Source organism: Apaloderma vittatum, unplaced genomic scaffold (assembly GCF_000703405.1).
Source record: "Apaloderma vittatum isolate BGI_N311 unplaced genomic scaffold, ASM70340v1 scaffold8573, whole genome shotgun sequence".
NCBI lineage: Eukaryota > Metazoa > Chordata > Aves > Trogoniformes > Trogonidae > Apaloderma > Apaloderma vittatum.
The window spans coordinates 1-19046 of NW_009709815.1; the positions used below are offsets into that span (position 1 = coordinate 1).

General features: G+C 48.8%; 1 protein-coding gene across 1 annotated transcript in view; it reads right to left on the bottom strand.

Moving 5' to 3' along the window:
* Positions 1-3579: 3579 nt before the first annotated feature.
* PAX7 (paired box 7) overlaps positions 3580-19046 on the bottom strand; it is a gene marked incomplete at its 5' end in the record, with an annotated part of 52296 nt that continues 36829 nt past the window's right edge. Inside the window, 3 exons of the mRNA XM_009867073.1 lie at positions 3580-4099; positions 7975-8221; positions 15757-15822. Of these exons, the coding sequence (XP_009865375.1) occupies positions 3984-4099; positions 7975-8221; positions 15757-15822 (429 nt within the window). The remainder of the gene's footprint in view (positions 4100-7974; positions 8222-15756; positions 15823-19046) is intronic.

Here is a 19046-nt window from a genome sequence, read left to right on the forward strand (position 1 = left end):
CCCGTCCCCACCCTACCCCCTGAGTTTGTCTCTTTTCAGCAGAGCTGAGGTTGGCAATCCGTAAAACGAAACGAAAACGAAACGAAAAGATACTTTGACTTTCATACATGGAACGTACCCTTAAAACAAAACGAAGAAACCAAAAAACTTCCCCAAATCAAACCCATCCCACCCCAAAAATTCTGGAATGTATTTTTGAAAACACACGATAGGCAAATTTCTACAGTTCATCCCTCCCTCCCCCTCCCCCCCCCCCTCCCCCCCCCGCCTCTCTCTCTCTCCCTTTTACCTCTCTCTTGTGTTTTTAGTATAAAAAAATGTCAACTTTCTATAAACATACAGCACATGACCAAATTTCCAACTAATGTACAAAGTGCGACCACGAGGGAAAGGTCAGAGAATAGCTATTTGCGCTAGCATGGGGCGTTTTTTCATATTCCTCTAAGAACTCTATTTACAGCAGTGCCCAGGGTGTTTATGGACTTTCTGGTGAAGGTACTTGGCAAACAGGTTTCTACAGTGCTCCCTCTTTTTTTATACTTTTTGCTTTTGCTGAGCTCAGGTGAAGTCCTCCTCGATACCGTGCTTGGTGTGAGGACCAACCATCCACTGGGGAGATGGAGGTGCAGGGATGGGGGAGAACAGGTAATAGTGGGGAGGAGAGAGCCGACAGGCAATTCTCAGGACAAACTGAAACTTTCCTTCTAGTTGAGCGGGCAGCTAGGAGTGCGTTCGGTCAGAAACTTCACGTACAAAGAACAAGGGATTGCCAATGTCTTGGGTAGAAACAACCACCACCTGCAAACTCCAGCAGAAAGGAGGATGTAGATTTGAAGGTTCTCCCGGACTGGGTGGTTAAATGGTTGGACTCAATGATCCCAAGGGTCTTTTCCAACCTGAATGATTCTATGGTTATCAACATTTGACCTCTTAAATACTATTAAATGCGGCACGCGGGGAAAACCGTGCGCTTCGTTGCTTCAGCAGTTGGCTCAGAATGATGCTGAGAGACAGGAGTGAATTCGAACACGTGCTTCAGCCATGAGTCGCAGAATCACAGAATGTGAAGGGTTGGAAGGGACCTCAAAAGATCATATAGTCTGACCCCAAATGTGCATATTGTAGTAGGCTGGGTGATTGCCCCGTCTGTCACGGCAGTAGCAGGGCTGGTTTCTTCTTAACCCCTACGCTAGTGTCCACCACAAGACACCTTTGCTCTCACCCTCCATCCCCCAGTTCAGGTGTGGCTGGAGGCTACTGTCATTGGGAATGACATTTAAGCCAGGACTGGAATTCAAAAGAGATTTCTTCCTTAGATCAGCTTGAACATGTAAACAACATAAACCAGCATCCTTTGTTGCTTTCCAAGATCTCATGCTGGCACAAAGCAGGGAGCGTGCTTCAGGTAACGCGACCGGTCGGAGGCATTTGGGCTCTTCAGTCACCTCAAGGAAATCGGTGCCTTTGGCCTCCAGCTGTAGGTGCTGTACATTGCCCTGAGAAAGGATGTGAAGAACTGCAAGCTTCAAGTGCTTCAAAAGCTTTGTGATCCAAGGAAAGTCTTTCACGACTAGAGGGAAGCTCTATGTGTGATAGAGCTGAAGAAGAGGAATTGGGATCTCTGCACAGCGATACAGCCTCTGGATGCAGAAGTTGCTTTGCACAGAGCTCCTGCACACAATCATGCACGGGAGCATGTGAAAGGCATATTAATGCGCTTTCAGGAATGTAGAGCAGGCTCTCTCAGAGCCGTAAAGCAACACTGATGAAAGCCAGATGTGGCTCTGATAGGATGCTGAGCAACGTAAGGAGCTCAGCTGTGCTTTGGTCAGAACAGGTACTCGTCCACATGGCTCAAGAGAAAGCGACTTGGTGGTCCGTGATAAATGATGTTGGGGCAAGGCAGGGGATAGTTCCCCAGAAAATTGTTGTTTCAGCTGCAAAAACAAGGTCGGATGATTTGAGAAGGATGGAAGAAGCAGCAGCAACAAAAGAGAGCACAACTTAGCAGCATATGCTAGACCAGAACTCATCCGACCACGTGGTCCCTCGTTATTGCCATTGGAAAAAAGCAGACATCCATCATCCTAAAGCAGACATATAAAATAGCAAGTGTGTTATAAACCCTAACAGTCTGTAAATGACATTTAAGTACTGCCTGTTGCCATTGAACTTTATACATCAGCTACTGGCCAGCACAGATTCTGCGCATCGGGGTGTTTATCTCAGCGGCAGCTTTCCTTGCCTTCTCCAGGTCAAACCGCAGCACGTCCTTGAAGTGAGCCCTCACAACGCGGGAAGGTGAGAGGCAAAAAGTCTATGATATTAAACATCTGCTTGAGAATCATCATGGATCATCACTGCGCGCAAAAGGGAAACTGTTTAAAAATCCGTGTGGGTCGTGACTTAGCACCACCCTCCTATTGTTGGCTGCTTTTATCCGAGCGGTGTGATGAGCAGAATTGTGAGCTGATACAAAAGCGAGAGCGCTGGCTGCTACAGAGAAGTGGGGGTGATAAATCCAGAGAATAAGATTTGGCTTAGAGAGAAAAAGACTCCACCACTGAAACGAAAAGCAGAGGGAAGAAACTGAGAGGTCCAGTCGTACAGAAGAGAATATGAAACGAGAGGGGTGGGGGAAGAGCCACAAGGGTGGATTTCTCCTGGCAGGTAAAGGATGAAGAACACCTTGGGCAAGGTATATTTTTTCCTGTAGTAAAGATAGGTACCTTTCCTTCCTAGCTGCTGTTAGAAAGGCTCTTCAGGTCATCTCCTCTCTGACTCCATGGCCACATCCATCCCTCAGTGAGAGGCAGCTGTGGGAAAAGCACTTTCAGAAGAAGCCTCAATTTCTTTCGGGTGGCCCTTGCCTTGTAGAAGAACCTGGCTTTGCACACTGAGCCCTCCAGGCAGGCAGCTAACGAACACCTCTGACTCTTCCCTCTCTTGTCTTTGTTCTCATGGCCAGCTTCCCTCCCGCTGAGTGGAAGAAGGGCCACCCACAGCCCTCGCCCTTCTCGACTGGGTGGGTGAGAGCTCCGGCGCGGTCGGACACCCTTCCTCTGTGCGTGCAAGGCCAGCGGTCGCTATAGCATCTCCTTCTGCTATCAGGTGCCCATACCTTTTCCATGACAATCAGGTCTAAAAAATTGGTCCCGAGGAGGAAAAGTAAATGTTGCTCATGCCTGCGCCCAGAATCTCTAGTCCTCATGCAGCAATTTACATTTACACTTTCCAAAGGTCCCAGGCTGGACAGACTTATGTCCTGCCCCTGCTTAGCAGTGACCTGGCCTGCTTTGGCCCTGCTTTGGGAAGCCATCAGTGAGAACGGAAGGGTAGAGTGGGGTGGGGAAATTTGCTGTCACTTTAATATATGTTTTTTCTGGTTTTGTCTGTCTTTATGGTTTGTTGGTTGGTTTTGTTTTTCTTTTTTTTTAAAACAAGTACTATATTTGGTCCATAGGTCTTCTGTGGTCCCGAATTATATCACCCTTAATGATCAGCTTGGTTATTCCTTCCTATACAACATTCATCAAATTTACAGCAATGGAAAGAAAAAGAAACAAAACGAAACACTTCTTTTTTTTACAAATTAAAAAAAAAAAGATCAATTTGGCTTCGACTATGCCAACTACCTAGATCAATGGAAAGTCCTTAAGCTTGGGCAAAATGCCATGGCCAGGTAGGTAGAGGGAGGGCATGAACTCGGGGTTAATAAATGCACCCAACCCGTTGTCTCTGGCCACAGGAGGAGTCAGGTCCCAGAGGCCAGGCTTGCCTCTGAGAAGAATGCTCTGCAAGGAGCCGGATACTTGGAGAGCCCTCCCGCTCTTTCCCGTCTCCTTCACAGCTCAGATTGGTGCGAGGTGGAAGGGAATTGGAAAGGAGCAGGGTCCGGGTGCAGGTAGATCCCTGGAAGGCTGGTGGTGTTTTCTCCAGTGGTACCAAGATGCTGGAGTGGGTTGTTGGCACAGTCGGACTCTTCAGTAAGCTTGGCCCGTCTCTACTGGTAGGAGGCCCAGAACGGCTGAATGTTCTCCCAGCTTCATCCTACGCTGTGTGGACAGGCTCACGTTCTTGGCCAAGTAATCGACAGCAGCTGAGGAGGAGGAGAGAGAAAAAGGAGGGGGAGAAAACAGCATGACGTTAGCGTTCCCACGAAACGAGACATTCGGCGTCAAAGGTTGTGTAACCAACAGACCCCACCGATTGACCAAAGAGAGACCCAGCGCAGTGGTGGTCACAGACAAGAGGGTCCTGCTGCGCTCCTAGCAAAGAGGGCAAACAGATGATGGTCCTGCCAGAAATACCTAGCTAGGTCTCTATGGATCTACTGAAAAAAAACAGCCTAAAATTCTACTTCTGCCACAGAAAATGGTGTTTCCATTTGCCTGAAGACAAGCCTGAGCAGAAGTCTGGCAGGATAAGCCATCGAGCCTCATCTCCCTGTATCACCTCATGGTGGCAAAGCCAACTCCTGCACCCAGTGATGCTGGTGTAAACGATCCCAGAGATTTCAGTGGAAGCTCACCAAGTCGGGACAGAGCTTGGATCTGACTTGTCCCCTGCGTGCCGACTCAGCTCTGTGAGATCTGGTGCCTGCCTCCACCCACCCTTCCTAAGAAGATCCGCTCTGCTCATCTCCATCTGGGTGAGAAACCCCAACTCAGCAGCCACAACTCCTGAGGTGACACTTGAACCTCTACCCCAGCTCGCCTGAGGGCCCCATGGTCTGAGGGAGCAGAGGACCGGGGCAGGATGGTGACATTGCTCATTAGCTGGGCTTCAGTCAAAGTCTCTCCCTTTCACTAGCTTTAATGTCTCAAATTAGATTAATAAGGAGCTGGCAGGAGACGTACAATCGGTGCCAATGAGTAAACAAATTTCAGCCATCAATGTCTTGTCAGGCGCCTGCCCCAGAGGAGGTCCCTTCCAGACACAAATTCTTATTAAACTTGTCATATCTATTAGAATTCCTTTCACGCTTCTGCGTTCTATCACCGGCATCATTAACACAGCTCCGGCCTTTGGGAACTGCAGGGGCCACATTAATCTGGCATCTCTGCTCCTCACCGGCTGGGACAGCACAGGCTGTGCAAGCTCTGGCAGGCTGGTGCGATGGAAGCGACCAGGCTCAGCACGAGGTGAGTTAAACCCGGGGCCAAAACGATTCTGGAAGCGGCAGAAGCTGAAAGGAGCTGAGTTAGAGAAGAGGAGTTGGCAGACTGGCCGGTGTTCCTCAGGGACTGGGGTCCTGGCGTAGCGTGGCTCAAGTGTGGGGCTCTGCCGCGTTGTGTTACGGTGCCTCTAGCTTCAAGGAAGGGTGTGCATGGGGTTAGACCTCAAGCTATGGCTCTTTTCTAGACTTTCTCAGCTTGATCTCCTGGTATTTCAGGTAAGGATGTTAAATAATGTCTTTGAGAGGCTGTAGTGAAAGAGTAAATTCGCTCCTCAGACATGCTGCCTGTGTGGTTGTGCCTCTGCTCTTGGTGTCACCCGTGCTCTGGGTGAATCAGGTGAGTGCTTGGGAGAAGACAGAGAGAAATGGTTGGAGCTGGTCATCCCCAACAGTACCCAGTGAAATGGAAATCTAATGGGAATCCCATCCTTCTAAGAAAAACACACTAAATTCCCAATTTTGCTTTTTTTGGTGGTAGTAAGAGTTCAAAGGCGCCAAGGTATCCCACCGCCAGAAGTCAAGGACATGGTTTTCTGCTTTAATAGAGCAGAAGCCAAAATAAAACCAGAAACATACCCGAAGGGCTCTGGGTGTTTATTTGCTTATGTGTGAGTGAAAGCGTGCCTGGTTTTGTGCTTCTAAACCAGACAATTAGGAGGAGAGAAGTGGGAAGAGGGTAGTTCTCTGCAGCCCAAGTCCAAAGCCTATCAAAGCCACAGAGCTCTTACTTAGAAGCCTTGGTTATGTTCCCTGTTACACAGAGCCTATCCCCACCATAACAACCCCTCATTTTTAATATATCGTGGTGTTCACTAAAGAGACGGGGTTTTTTTGCCACATCATAGAAGGAAGGAACATATAATTTGAATCGGACATCACTAAATAATGACCTTGTGGAGGTCAGCACACTGATCAGCCCCTGAACAGCATTTGAAAAGAAGTGGTGAAGAATTAAAAAGGAAGAGGAATTAGAAGTATCTGCTAAATACAACACAAGCTGAGAAAGACAAGAAAAAATGTTGCTCTATCAAGGTCAACCTCACCTAAGTGATCGCCCTAACAGGACTAATTACCAACAAAGTTGTTTCCTCGCCCAGAGATTATTCTAAACGAGGCTCATTAAAGGGAAGGTGTGTAATGAAATGGAGTTAAATATTCCCTGCACAAACAACCGCACACGTATGTGCACACGTGCAGAACTTGCTGCTCGGCGGAGATCCCACCCTAGGACAGCCATGGCTGGTCGGTGCCACGAGGCACAGGCTTGGCCGTGGTGTGACTCCAGGTCCCAGCACCAGGAACCAGTGGCACTGTGGATGGTGGGTGATGGTTTCTCACCTACCTGCCCTGTCCCAGCAGGAAGGACACCTTCGTGACTAAGCTACCTGCACGTCTCCAGGCATGGGACATGTCAGGACTAACTCTGTTGAACACGCAAGACTTGCTGGTGGACACGGGTCTGTTGACAGCCTAAACTGTCATTACTGTTAACTCTGAACCACAGACTAAACTGGACTTATAAGTTTAAATGAGTGTCTAGCAGAAAAGAGGGAGCCGTCTGACAGAAATCAGGAAAAAAGGGCAAATAAAAGCGCATAAATAAGGCTGCACGAGCAGTTTTTCATCAGCGTGCCCAAGTAAAAATTCCTGCAGCAAACCAAGACAAACCCTTCTTTCTCTTTCCTTCTCTTTTGCTGGACTTTCTCTCTCTCAGAAAACGTAGTTCGTCCTCCTCCTTATTTTATTTTTTACACACATGGGTGTGACTAACGTCTTGCCCAAGGGAATCTTTATTGGAAATACATGGTATTGGAATTTGTTTAAGATTTTTATCAATAGCACGTGTGTCCAGCCTCACATCCAGAAGCGAGGGGAAGGTCAAGGGGTCACAGATCAAACTCCCGAAAAACAAAAAAAGGAGGGGTGGGGGGAAGCTGCTATTGATCCCGTCTGCCGCCACAGCCGGTTCTCATTTAGCTGTAGAAGTTAAAGACATTAAAGGGCTGTGACGGAGAGGGGAATAAAAAGCCACAGCCAAATGGAAGGAAAGGTCACTGAGGACAAGCTATGGGCAAGCAGGAGCGCTCCCGGAGGAAGAGGATGCACCTTTAACCCTCCACGGATCACTCTCTCACACCACCACACTTATTATTAGTTTAACACCGGCAGGTGAGCCCTTTGCCAGGCTCGCTGGTGTTTTTGTGACCCAACAATTCTGGAGGAGAAACAGACGCTCCCCAGGTCCCTCGGTCTTTCGGGCCTGAGGTTTAGGTTCAGGATTACGATTCCAGCATCGCTTCAGCTTCTGCAGAACCGCAGCCCAGCTGACAGCCATTGCCTTAACGTTTTTAGCAGCAAAATCTCTGAGCGTGGACCCAGCCCTACCCTTGCATAGGGCAGGAGAGGAAGCACCACGTATGGTTCTGCATCCCTGAGTGATGCGCGGGAAGGAGAGGGATCTGAAAGTTGTCTTTTTGATCCCGACTTCCCTTTGCCTTGAGCAGCGTGGACATGCTGCAGGGCTTTTGGAGAAGCAGGAGTTGGAGAGGGGGAAGGAGAGGGATCTGAAAGTTGTCTTTTTCTGCTAATAGAAATGATCTACCAAAAATATTTCACTTGGGACTTTTGTATTGGACTACAAGGGTGTTGGGGAGACTGTGTGGAGCACTCCCCATCTGTATCTGGTGAGGAGATTCCCTTTTTCTCTCTAGATGGGCAGATCCCTTCCAATTCTTACATTCCCTCCTTCTCTTCTCCTGTTCCCCGTGCAGGGGGAATACAATCAGTGCACTTACTTTGTCCGTACTGTCCATACTGGTAGCCAGCCACTGGGTCCACACTGTAACTGGTGGTGCTGTAGGTGGGAGGACAGTAAGACTGGGAAGTCGGGAGGCTGTCCACGGACTTGATGGAGTCGCTCCTCTGGCTGCAGCTGGCAGAGATGGAGTTGGTGGTGTCCAAGCCACCGTGAAGGGGAGAGATGGAGAAGTCAGCCTGGGGTTGCGGAGGAACCCCGCTGGGGTTGCTCAGGATGCTCATCACCTGGAGGAACACAGGAGACAGCACGTCAGCATCCAGAGGAGAAAAGGGTTGTGTGCATCTGCCTTCACGCATACCAGGGAGAAAGTCTATAACAGTGGTGATCTATCAATATAATATATAACATCAATATAGGTTTGGCCAGGCAGGAGAATGAAAGCCTGCTTCCACCAAATAACAGCAGGCAGACCCCACAGTTCGCTCCTCCGTGTCTAACGCTTCATTTGAAAGATCTTAATAGGGATAATTGAGAAGTTCCTTCACAGCACGCTCCATCTTTGGTCTTTCTTTGCTGACCTGCCAACAACGTCAGCTGTGCTGCTCAGCATGAACACTGGAGGAAGGAATAAACCTGCTTGACACACACTACCATGAACGAGCACCCCTCCCTTCCTAAGCACAGCCCTCAGGATGGGAGACACTTAAGATAGGGAGCAAAAATCCATATTTTCAGAAGGGGATGCTGAAGGCAGACCCTTTCTTCGGAAGCCCGAGCAGGGTTTGGTTTGCAAAAGTCCCTGACCAAACTAGATGCAAACCATTTCTGGCTTTGACGCAGATTCAGCTTTAGGGGCTGAAATGTCAAAGTTCTCTTTACCCTAAAATGTCAAAGGATACGAGGTCCTGGATTGGCTCATTTCAGTGTAAGGCTTGGTTTGAAAATGTAATTAAATTTGCACACAAGCGATCTTCCTGCTTTGAGACCTGAAACAGATGAACTGTTTTGTTTTTTTTTCCCTTCTTGTTTTGTGGCGAAAATGCCAGATTTGTTCCTGTGGGTGAGTTTCGGTTAAGCTGCTGCCTTCACACAAGGACCCCGATCCCGCTAGCGCTTTTAATGCAATTGCCTGCTGCAATCAGCAAAATTACCCCCGGGGGCTGCCAAGCAAGGAGTGCAAAGAGTTTGCAGCAGCGAGGGAAGGAAGAGAACTCCTGATGCCTCTTGGTTGATCTTCGTGGGCGTGACGTGCCGCGTTTGTGCCAGGGAAATGAGGGGACAGCCGATCACCTCGGGGGGGCCAGGCCAAGCGCTCAGATGCCGAGCGGCTGCAAAAATCTCCGAATTTAACATAACCTTATTGACATCAATTAAAGTGGCAAATTGGAAATATTTGGAGCCTGGCAAGTGGTAAAATGAGCCCTTTATCCCCCACCAGCGGCCTGGTGAGCTATTGTGCGGAGGAGACGTTCGCTGGAAGGACACAAGAGGGATTGTGTAGAGAGAGCGGCGTCACCCTGACACCTTCCCCATCCCCTCCTCCATCACCTTGCCGACGGAGTGTCCCGGGTTTAGCTAAAAAAACCCAGTCCTGTTTAGTGATTTTTACTTTCCAGTTCAGTCTCTTCTAACAGGCTGCACTTTCTGGAGTTCGCAGCATGTTTTTGCAGACAGTGTGTGCTACTGGCAGTGATAACACCTGATGTTCACAGTTACTGCCTGGCACTGGGATGCAGAAAGGCTCTGGCTGAAACTTATTCCTATGGTGCCCAAGGCCACTGCTGGCTCTGTGTGCCACGCTGGGGTGCCAGGTAGTAAGAGGGGGCACAAGGAAGTAAAAGGTTGCGCCTCCGGAGGGTAATAGACAGGACAGGTGACCAACGAGAGTGTTCCATCCCATATACGTCATATTTAGTATAAATTGAGTGATCACGAGAGTTTCTACCCTTCCTCCTTCTTTGCCCCTTTTCTGCCATGGCCGGTGACCAGGGAGGGCTCCATCTGACCTCCTGCTTTTGATCCGATCCTGAGTTCCCGAATCCAGCTCCTGTATCCAGCTCCCGCCTGAGCCTGGGGCGTCCCCAGTGCCTCCTGCTCTGCAGCACCAGTGGGGATTGATATCGGGGGAGGGAGTTGGGTTTGGTATCAGGCTATTATCTATAGTTGTATGTAGTTCTTTACTTTTATCATTCCACTATTATTTCTATTACTGTTTCATTAAAGCTGTTCTAGTTTTTTTTCTTCTCTAACCCGTAAGTCTCTGCTTCATTCCCTTTTCCTTCCCATTTGGGTGGGGTGAAGAGGGGGTTAGAGAGTGTCTGTCCGCGTTAGTGGCCGGCCCAGCCCTAATCCACGACATGGAGCGAGGGTTTAAGCTGAATGGCCTTTGCTTTCTAAAGCTTCTCCTCCCACCACCGGAAGGACTTGGGAATCCTGCAAAGATGCTTTTCCTTGATGTGATGCCACCTCCCGACTCAGCCGCTCTGGGATCCTTCCCGGGCATTTGTCCAGGGGGAGAATTCAGGACCAGGGGTGGCTGGATCCCTGTGGAGGGGGTGGTGGCAGGGATGTACTGGGGAGGGGGTTAGTTAAAAAGTAAAAATCAATCTGGGTTTGCCTGCAGTGCGGTACGGAGACGCAGGGACGAGCTTTGAACAAGCTGAGTAAAAGCAGCGCAGTGGCGGCAGCACAGAGCTCAGGCAGGGCTCGTCTGCCCTCCTCTCCTTCAGGGTTTTCAGCCTGCACTGAGCTTAGAATTTGCCACTGGTGCCCAAAAGTTAAAACTGGCTTAGCTGTCCATACCACGGGGCAGTCGCCACTCCAGACAAGACAGAACCTAAATTATTACCTCCAGATCTCCGGACCCTCCGGGAACAGCTTCTTAATCACAGTGATTAAGCCTCGAGGTATCTCGATGAAGTTGTTTAGCCATAACGCTGTGTAAAATTTGCCCGTGGAACTCCCTGCCCCATGACAGCCCAAAGACTGAAAGGGGGAGAAGAAAGGAAATTGCATTTAAATATGCAAGACAGAGTGGATTAATACGAGAATAGGGCTGTCATGCTTTTCTGTGGATGTAACATAAACCTCTCTGCCTCCGAGCTTATGCAGCGGGGAAATCATGGGAGTGAAGCCCGAAGGTAGGTTTTCCAGCTGCAAAGTTATTTGTAACCTTCCACTAAAGCCGGGTCACGAACTTTGGTCTGGCTCAGCTACGAATCCCCTCGGATGCCCTTCGATCCCGCCGGCTGCTGGCAGAATTCCTCGCTTCAGCAGCTCGTGGGTGTGACACCCTGCACCTCCTCACCCGGGCAGATACCGCGCGTACAGCAGCCACAAGACATTACTGGGTTTCATTCACAAGCAGGATCGGATGTTTAAAACAATAAACATCCCTCCTGCCCGCGCGAAAACACGGACTTATGGATAATGAGTTATTTTTGGAAAGTTGCTCCAGCTTGGGGTTTTGCTTCTCCTCTCCTGAGCTGTCCAGGTCCGGCAGTGCTGTCCGCACCGCTGAGCTCTGCAAGGTGCAGAGAAGAAATCCTGAGCTGTAAAACGAAGGGCAACTGGAACCACTCACAGATCGGAGGGTTTTCTAGTGTTCTCCCTCTTGGCCCTCTCCCGTAGAGAGTCAGCTGCTTTATATTACTCAGAGAAAATAAAAGGCTCTTAAAGCAAGCAGAAGTCATATTAACACTTCCGCTAAGGCCCTTTTTAAAGAGAAAGGGGGATGTAAAGAGATGTTGGTAAATGAAACCCAGATTCACACTCCTGGAATTCAGAGGAGCTGAGACTGGAGAAAACACTTGCGCAAATCCTGCTAAAGACAGTAACTGGCTTTAATCAGTCAGAATCAGGACTGATTTCTAATCCCAGCTCTGCTACTGACTCACGAGGGCTTCTGCAAGTCACTTAAGCTAGGACTCAACTAACCTTAGCCATGCGAAGCTAAGTTCCTAGTCTCTGCTAATCCTTTAGAATCCCTCTACAGAGAGACTGACACTTCTGAAGGACAGTCCACCCCATCCTAAGACCCCTTTCTGAAACCGACGGGCTGAATTTCCCCCTGGAAACATGAGGATGCCGACATCTCATCACGACGATGCCGGAGTGGTGAATGGATCCGTAACCGAACGGAGGTTGGAGAGGGGAGATGCTGGAAGGCGGCTACGAGATGCACGTCCCTGCCAAGGAGGCAGGGAAGCTGAGTGCTGGAGATGAACCTTGATGGAGGCTGCGAGGCTCAACTGAACCAGGAGCCCCAAAGATCTCCGTTCCCTCTTCTGCAGCTCCGACCGTGGGAAGCGTCTGCCTTTTCCAGGCACGCTGAGAGCAATTTGAGGCTGAGCTCCCGCAAGACTCAGTTTGCCCAGGTTTATCAGAGGACAGCATCCGATCTTCCCCACCCCAGGACACAAAGTGTTAGAAATAACCAGAGCGAACAAGAGATTTCTATTCCCTTTCGCTCTGCCGCCACCCAGCACGGATAACCCTGCATGAGCCCTCCAGCCTCGGCAGGCCCGCGTTATCTGATTTCTTGTTTTAGCTGGATAAACTCATTTTCCAGGAAACTTTTGAACTTAGGAGAGTCTGGGGCATCTGGAGCAATCCCCTCCTCAAGAACGCAAAGTCCTTTTACCTTTTTCTTTTTGACCTTGCTTTTTTATAATTTATTACTTCTTGGTGCATTATCATCACTAACTAAAAATCAATAGCCACTTCACATCTGTAAGGCTTTATCTGGAGGGAAATCTGCTACCTGTCCATCACGGTGACTGACAGCCCTCCCTTTCCCCTCCCTCTCATCGGTTGTCTCCCTTTCCCCATCCCCTTCTGCCTTTGCTGCTCTCCCAAATCAGTCACAGGCGTGGCGTGGGCTTGCACTTCGGGCTAAGTCAACACCAGCCACAGCTCTCGGAGCCTTCGGCCTCGTTTCTACCCTTTCCGGAGGTCATTTGTCATGGGGGAGAGGGGGTAGGGGAGGGTCTTCATGTGTTGGGGAGACCAAGGTTATTGCACAAAGACCCTCCTGGATGAAAGAGCCAGCCCCCCCGCTTCTTGCCTCCTGCTGCTGCCTCCCTCCTCACCCTCATCTCTGCAGCTCCCCCCTGTTTCCTCCTCCCCTCTGCGCCCCCCCCCGGGACGTTTCATCACTCTCTCCCATACTTTAAAAGAAGGGGAGTTAAAAAAATGTAATTAATTCCCTCCATTTCTGAGCTGGCCCTCAGGGCCTCTGGCCGTGGAAACTGTAGCAGGGGAAATGTGCACCCTTTATGATAAACGAACGCGGCTTTGGGAAGGGAAGCGCAATTAGGGCCTTCGATCTGGGCAATCAGGCCGTCGGATTTTAGGTTTGGGGGCTGGAGGGGGGACGGCTGGCTGCGCTGGGGGCGGATGAGCACTGGGGAGAGATCCTGCTTCGATAGGAACCGCGCATCGGGGAGGGCAGCAGGTAAGGTTCACGACAAAATCCTTGGCAGACCCGGTTGCTGCACCTCCCCGGTCCCTACGGGAAATACAGCCTGGAGAGGCTGTACGTCCTCAGCACCCCTACACCTCCTGCCCTGTGTTATCAGTTTGCTTTGGGCTTGCAAAGATGCCCAACCGATAAAGACATCAGGCTCCGGACACAGCGGGCTTTGTATCAGTGATGCTCCATGACCAGGTGTTGTCAGGAGATCCAAACTCAAGCAAACGAAATGATGGGGAAGGCAGGAGCCTGCGGACAACATTTTCCAGAGTCCCCCCCCTCCGATTCTGTGGTGTCTCCGTTTCTGGACACCCGATTTGACACAGAGCGAAGCGTCCAAAATCAGAGGCTGCCTTAGAAAAACGCTGCGTTGAAAAACTGCTGAGCCGGGCTAAGTTCTGAATAAAGGGAAGGCGTAATGATCTGCAACTAGCTGAAGGGTGTTAACTCCAGAGGAGCTGCCAGGTGGTCCCGAAATGGGATACCAGGCAGAAACAGAAAAGGGAAAAAGAGAGGACGGGTCTCCTGGCAGTGGGTGATGTTTCTGAGGCTGTGGTACTGCTTTCCTAGGAACAGGTAGAAATCCCCTCTCTTTGGGAACGTGAGCAAGTGGAATACTTGATGCTACATCAGGCAAAAATTCTCTCTTATGAAGAGCGTTTGTAGGCTGAAATCTCTCTTTTTTCAGCTTCTGTGGTGTTAATATTTACACGGTTTCCAAGGGAATGGAAAGTCTGATAAGGGCTTGATGGCCGTGCTGGGAAACATTCTGGATCTTACAGATTTACTACCAACATGGACCAAGCTAATTATTCTATCTGAGTTCCTCAGTGAGGATTTGGTCTCTCTGCCATTTGTGGTTGATTTTGGCTCCTCCTCTGGGTAACTCATGCTTTGTCCTCCAGGACTGTTCTCAGCTATTTGGTGGGGACCCAGCTTAATCTTTTCCATCTTTTTCTGCACCCTGTTCAGCTAATCTTTTCCTTCTCTCTTGCAGAAGGCAACCCTTCCTCATATTAATGCTTTTTGATCTCTGTGGATTCATTTTCACTTGGTGGGAAGAGGAAGAGTTGATTATTCTATACATACATTAAATGGAAACAAAAAGAAGAGGTGACTGTAGGACTACTGAAAGCTGAAGAAAGAGTTGAGAGGAGATAAATACAGTTTCCCCAAAGATCTTCACTTGAAAGGAGGATAAATATATGCAAATATGCCCCTAGGTAGGACTAAAATGACTTGTGTAGCAATCACTAACACTGCACTCACAAAACCAAGCAATTAATTTTGAATATTTTCTAAATCACTAGACCCAGATGAGCTGTATCCCAATATGCCAAACCAATCCAGTAAGAACACCCATTAAATTTGATTTTGCAATCAGGTCAAGGACCCGGACAGCGCTTCACACTCCTTGCACCCAGAAAATGTCTGATCTGGGTAATTACAGTCTCCTCCATCTAACGTCACTTCCAAGGAAATTTTGGAGCATCACTTCCAAGTAAATTTTGGAGCCCCGGGGAGCAAACTTCCCGTTGACCTTCCTTAAGGGAAACTTCACTGACTTCAAGCACAGTCCTGATTCACTCTGGCATAAATGAGCAGGCGACTTAACTCTCTACTTCTGTTTTGTTGTGGGTTAAAGTTTAAGAAACCTGATGCTCCGCTGCCTCATCTAGCCAGGTATTTATCATCCATCTGTCAGCCTGTCACCAGCGCTAAAGAGAACGGTGTTCTGGGTACGAGCTAACACAATCTCCCAAGTCCTTCGCGCTGCAGGACTTCAGCGCGGATGGAGCTGCTGCTGTAGAGTGGCAATGTCTCATTTTCCTAACCTTCCCCACTCCATTGGAAAATACGTTGCAGCCAGCGAAACGCCTTTGTCAAGGCCATGGGAAGGGTGTTGGAAGCAAAGCTGGGAACAGAACACGATGTGCTCCAATCCCTTCTGGTGGGTATGGGATGGATTGTTCCAGATCCCTTCAAAGTGGTTAGAAACAGTTGCTTTGGTCCTGTGTTTGAACAGTGGTACTGCCTGGCAGCGAACAATAAACCCAGAAATATCATCAATGCCTCCCAGTGACTTAAAACATCTGAAGGACGTTTCAGCGCCGTAGGGGAGCGGTCTAGGACACAGCGGGTGAAATGGAGATGAGCGTTTGCGTCCTCCAATGACCCTGCTCACTTGAACGGATGAAAAACCGCCACACACTCACGATGGAGAGGGCTTGGGGAAATGCCGGGGATGAGATGGAGCCGGGGATGCAATGGTGAGCTGCAGCGAAGCAGACCAATGCAGGCTGCACAAGGGGAGGATTAGAACAAAAGGCGATGGGAAGTTGTTACCTGATTGTTCAAGGCTATGGTGAGGTTCCACCTGGAGCACTGCATCTTGTTTTGGGCACCCTGCTTCTGTAGAGATGTACAAATTATGGAGAAGGTCTAAAGAAAAGTTTCTAAGCTATACAAAAGAATGGGAAGGTCTTAGCTATAAGGGTAAGAGAAATTTGCTTTGGGTCTGGATGGTCTGGGAAACAGGAGTGGGCTCTTCTTGCAGTGGCAATACCATAAGTAGCACCGCAGGGTTATACATCCAACACAGGTTGTGAAAAATCCTTGTGGTAGAAGTGTAATTTGGAGGGGAAGGGCAGAAGCAGAATGGGAATTACATTAAAAACTGCTTGATCTGGAGACACAAGCCACTCTCCCTGGCATTAGGGCACCAAACTCTACTATCACTTAGAGAAAAGCAGACGGCAACGTTTTGAATAGTCTGGATAACCAGGGAGGGAACAAAAAAGCCAAGGTAGTGGGGGCTTTAAAGTAAAAGGAGAGTGCCAGTTCTTCCAGCATCGATTTCACTAACAGGCAAAATCAAGAGACATGGGCTCACCCTTTCCAGAAGCGGGAGGGACTCAAGCCAAAACCATCCTGAAACTATCAAATGGTTTTGATTTTCAAGCACTGCTGAGTATCCCCCCTCTGAAAATGAGCAGCCTGTGCTTCACTAACCAGCGACATTGTTATTCATCCTGTGTTACCTAAGCATGAAGTGGTTTTTTCCTGACTAAGCTGGAATTGCTAAGGCATTTTGAATAGAATAACCAAAAGTGAAGGCCAATGCTTTTCAACCGTGCTGGCTGGCAAACTGAGCCATCCCCATCCTCCTTACTTCTAGCCAGTGGACTGCATTAACAGAAGTCACCACAAGCAAATTCTACCCAGATGCATTTTTCCCCGTGAATATGTTTCTCTGTGAAGGTCAAATGAAGACACTGGAAAGGAAAGTCTCCCTTTGTTGAGACATGGGCAACTTTACACTGGGTATTAATCGCAGGAATGGGAATCTTTCTAGTGGAATTTTAGGACTCACAGAGTCACCTGGGATGAGAAAGCAGGAAAACATGGAAAACAGGAATTCCTAAACATTTCCGAGCTGGCAGAAGGACTCAGGTTAGGTTTAGCTTTGAAAATGGGCAGGGCTGGTGTCCTTTCTTCTGCACCTATTTGTCTGTTCTTGGGTAAGCTCAGACATGCCGATGGCAGGTGGGGAACAAAAATCTTTTTGGGGCTTGGTGAGAGATTAAAAATATCGAGAAATAAGCAAACGCACACCAAGGTTTCCCACTAAATTAGCCCTAAACCTATTGCTGTGCATCTGCCTGACGTGAATAATGGCGGAGAGGGGAGATCACGCAGCACAGCTAAGTCTCAGCAAATTAAAATTGTTTTATAAACTTCTGGTTTTCCTCTCTCCGGCAAAGAGACAAACAAAGACAACCCAAAATTCGCAGAAAGGTCTCCCCTTCCCCTCCTCCCGTTTCGATTTCTCTCCCTCATTTTTATTATTTTTATTTTTTTTTTCCCCTCTCCATTTCTCCGCTAAGCTGATCTGTGCTCGCTCACTATCACAACCCCCCGCGGACACTGGTAATGGAGTGCGGGTGCTGACTTACTGCTTCGAAACAAGATTTCCTGAGATCCTTTGAGCCCGCTCCATGCCCCCCGCCCGTCGCCTGCTTTTCTCTCTCTGTCTCTCGCTTTTTTGGAGAGTGGAGGGGGGCCTCTATAAATGTGAAAAGAGCTGCACTACAAAGAATCCCCCCGAGTGGCATATCCCAGCCCCAGGCGAAGCTGCTTGGTGCACTGATAGTCCTGCGTATCTGCTCGAGGACTCCTCTTTCTCTTCCCCTCCCTCTTTCTCTGATCAATCAAGGGCTGTAATCAGTTAAGGTCCAGCTTAACTGCAGTGTAAGATACACCAGTTAAGCAAAGCCAATGCCTCCAGGGTTCCCATCGTAAATACGGAGAGGTCATGGGGAGATGAAATAACCCCGATAAGTTCAGCAAGTGCAGGGCTAGCCAGGCTCACACCAAACACTTAACTCCAGCCGGCGAAAGAATGGAAGAAAGGGAAAATCAAAAGCCCTTCCTATTGCCAGCTCCTCTGCTGCCTGTTTTCTTGCTCTCTCAGTTCCCTACTTCCCTGGGAGGGGGAGGCTTGGTACATTTTTTAAGACGAGGAGTTCTCTTTTCAGCTCACCCTAATGAGCAAACAACCCAGACCCTGGTCCTGTCTGGGGGCGCCTCGGATCAGTTTGGATCTTCTGAGGAATTAATTTTTAAAGTCTGGACCGCTTTTTCTTTCACTCCTAGGAAAATCACAGGAAATGTCTTTTGCAGCCCTATGTAAGCCATGGGCTCTGCCTTCAGACTTTTCTCTGCTGCTAGGGAGAACTGTGGTATTTTCAAAACCAGGGAGCTCCTTGCTTTTGCCAAACACAAATGTCAAAATTTTCCTGAGATCTGAACTCGGGGACAAGGCACCTGCATCCACCAAGGTGCGGAGCTCACAGGTGTGGAAGCATTAGTGTAAAAAACCAGGAGAAAATAGAAGAAAGTGGGGATCTTTGCTGAAAACACTGGCCTTAATAGAGGATTACTTATGCCTCAGATGTTCTAGCTCAACAACTGCTTTCCCTATTTTTCTACATAGTAAGGTTTTTTCCTTTCTCTCCAGAAATGTCCATTCTCAGACATGGTCCAGGGAGAAATGAGCCCTTTATATTCATTATTTGGAGTCACCTTTACACTAAGTTCATTCCCTGCTGGATCCAAACAGCTTGTAGTTTCATAATGCCCTCCTTGAAGAGGATGCTGGGGACACTTGGACCATCAAGGGGACACTCCTGTGCAGGACAACCTACTGTCAGCTTCCCTTTCCGAAACTCCAGAGCTCATTTCTGCCCCTCAAATGTGAGAAATCTGGCAGTATTCTGTCACCACAAATACTACCCCAAATTCTACCTGGTCTTAATCCCAAACTTGTGACTCCACCTGAACACAACGTGAGGTTTTGGATCCGAACGCCACTGCGTCAGCTTCCGTCTAATTGGACGTTGGCCCACCAGGCATTACAGATAGGGGAAAAAAAAAAATCCTTGTAGGATTTATTAAAAACGATGCAGACACACAAAGAGCAGAACAAAATCTTTAACCAGAAGCGATAAGAAAGCCCTAAAGGATTTGAGTTTAGATAAGTATCCCTCTTTGAGTCCTCCAGCTCTTTAAAAGCTATTCGGACTGGAGTTTTCCTGTGGTGTTATAGGTGCTGAAATTAATTCTTCCCTGAGTAT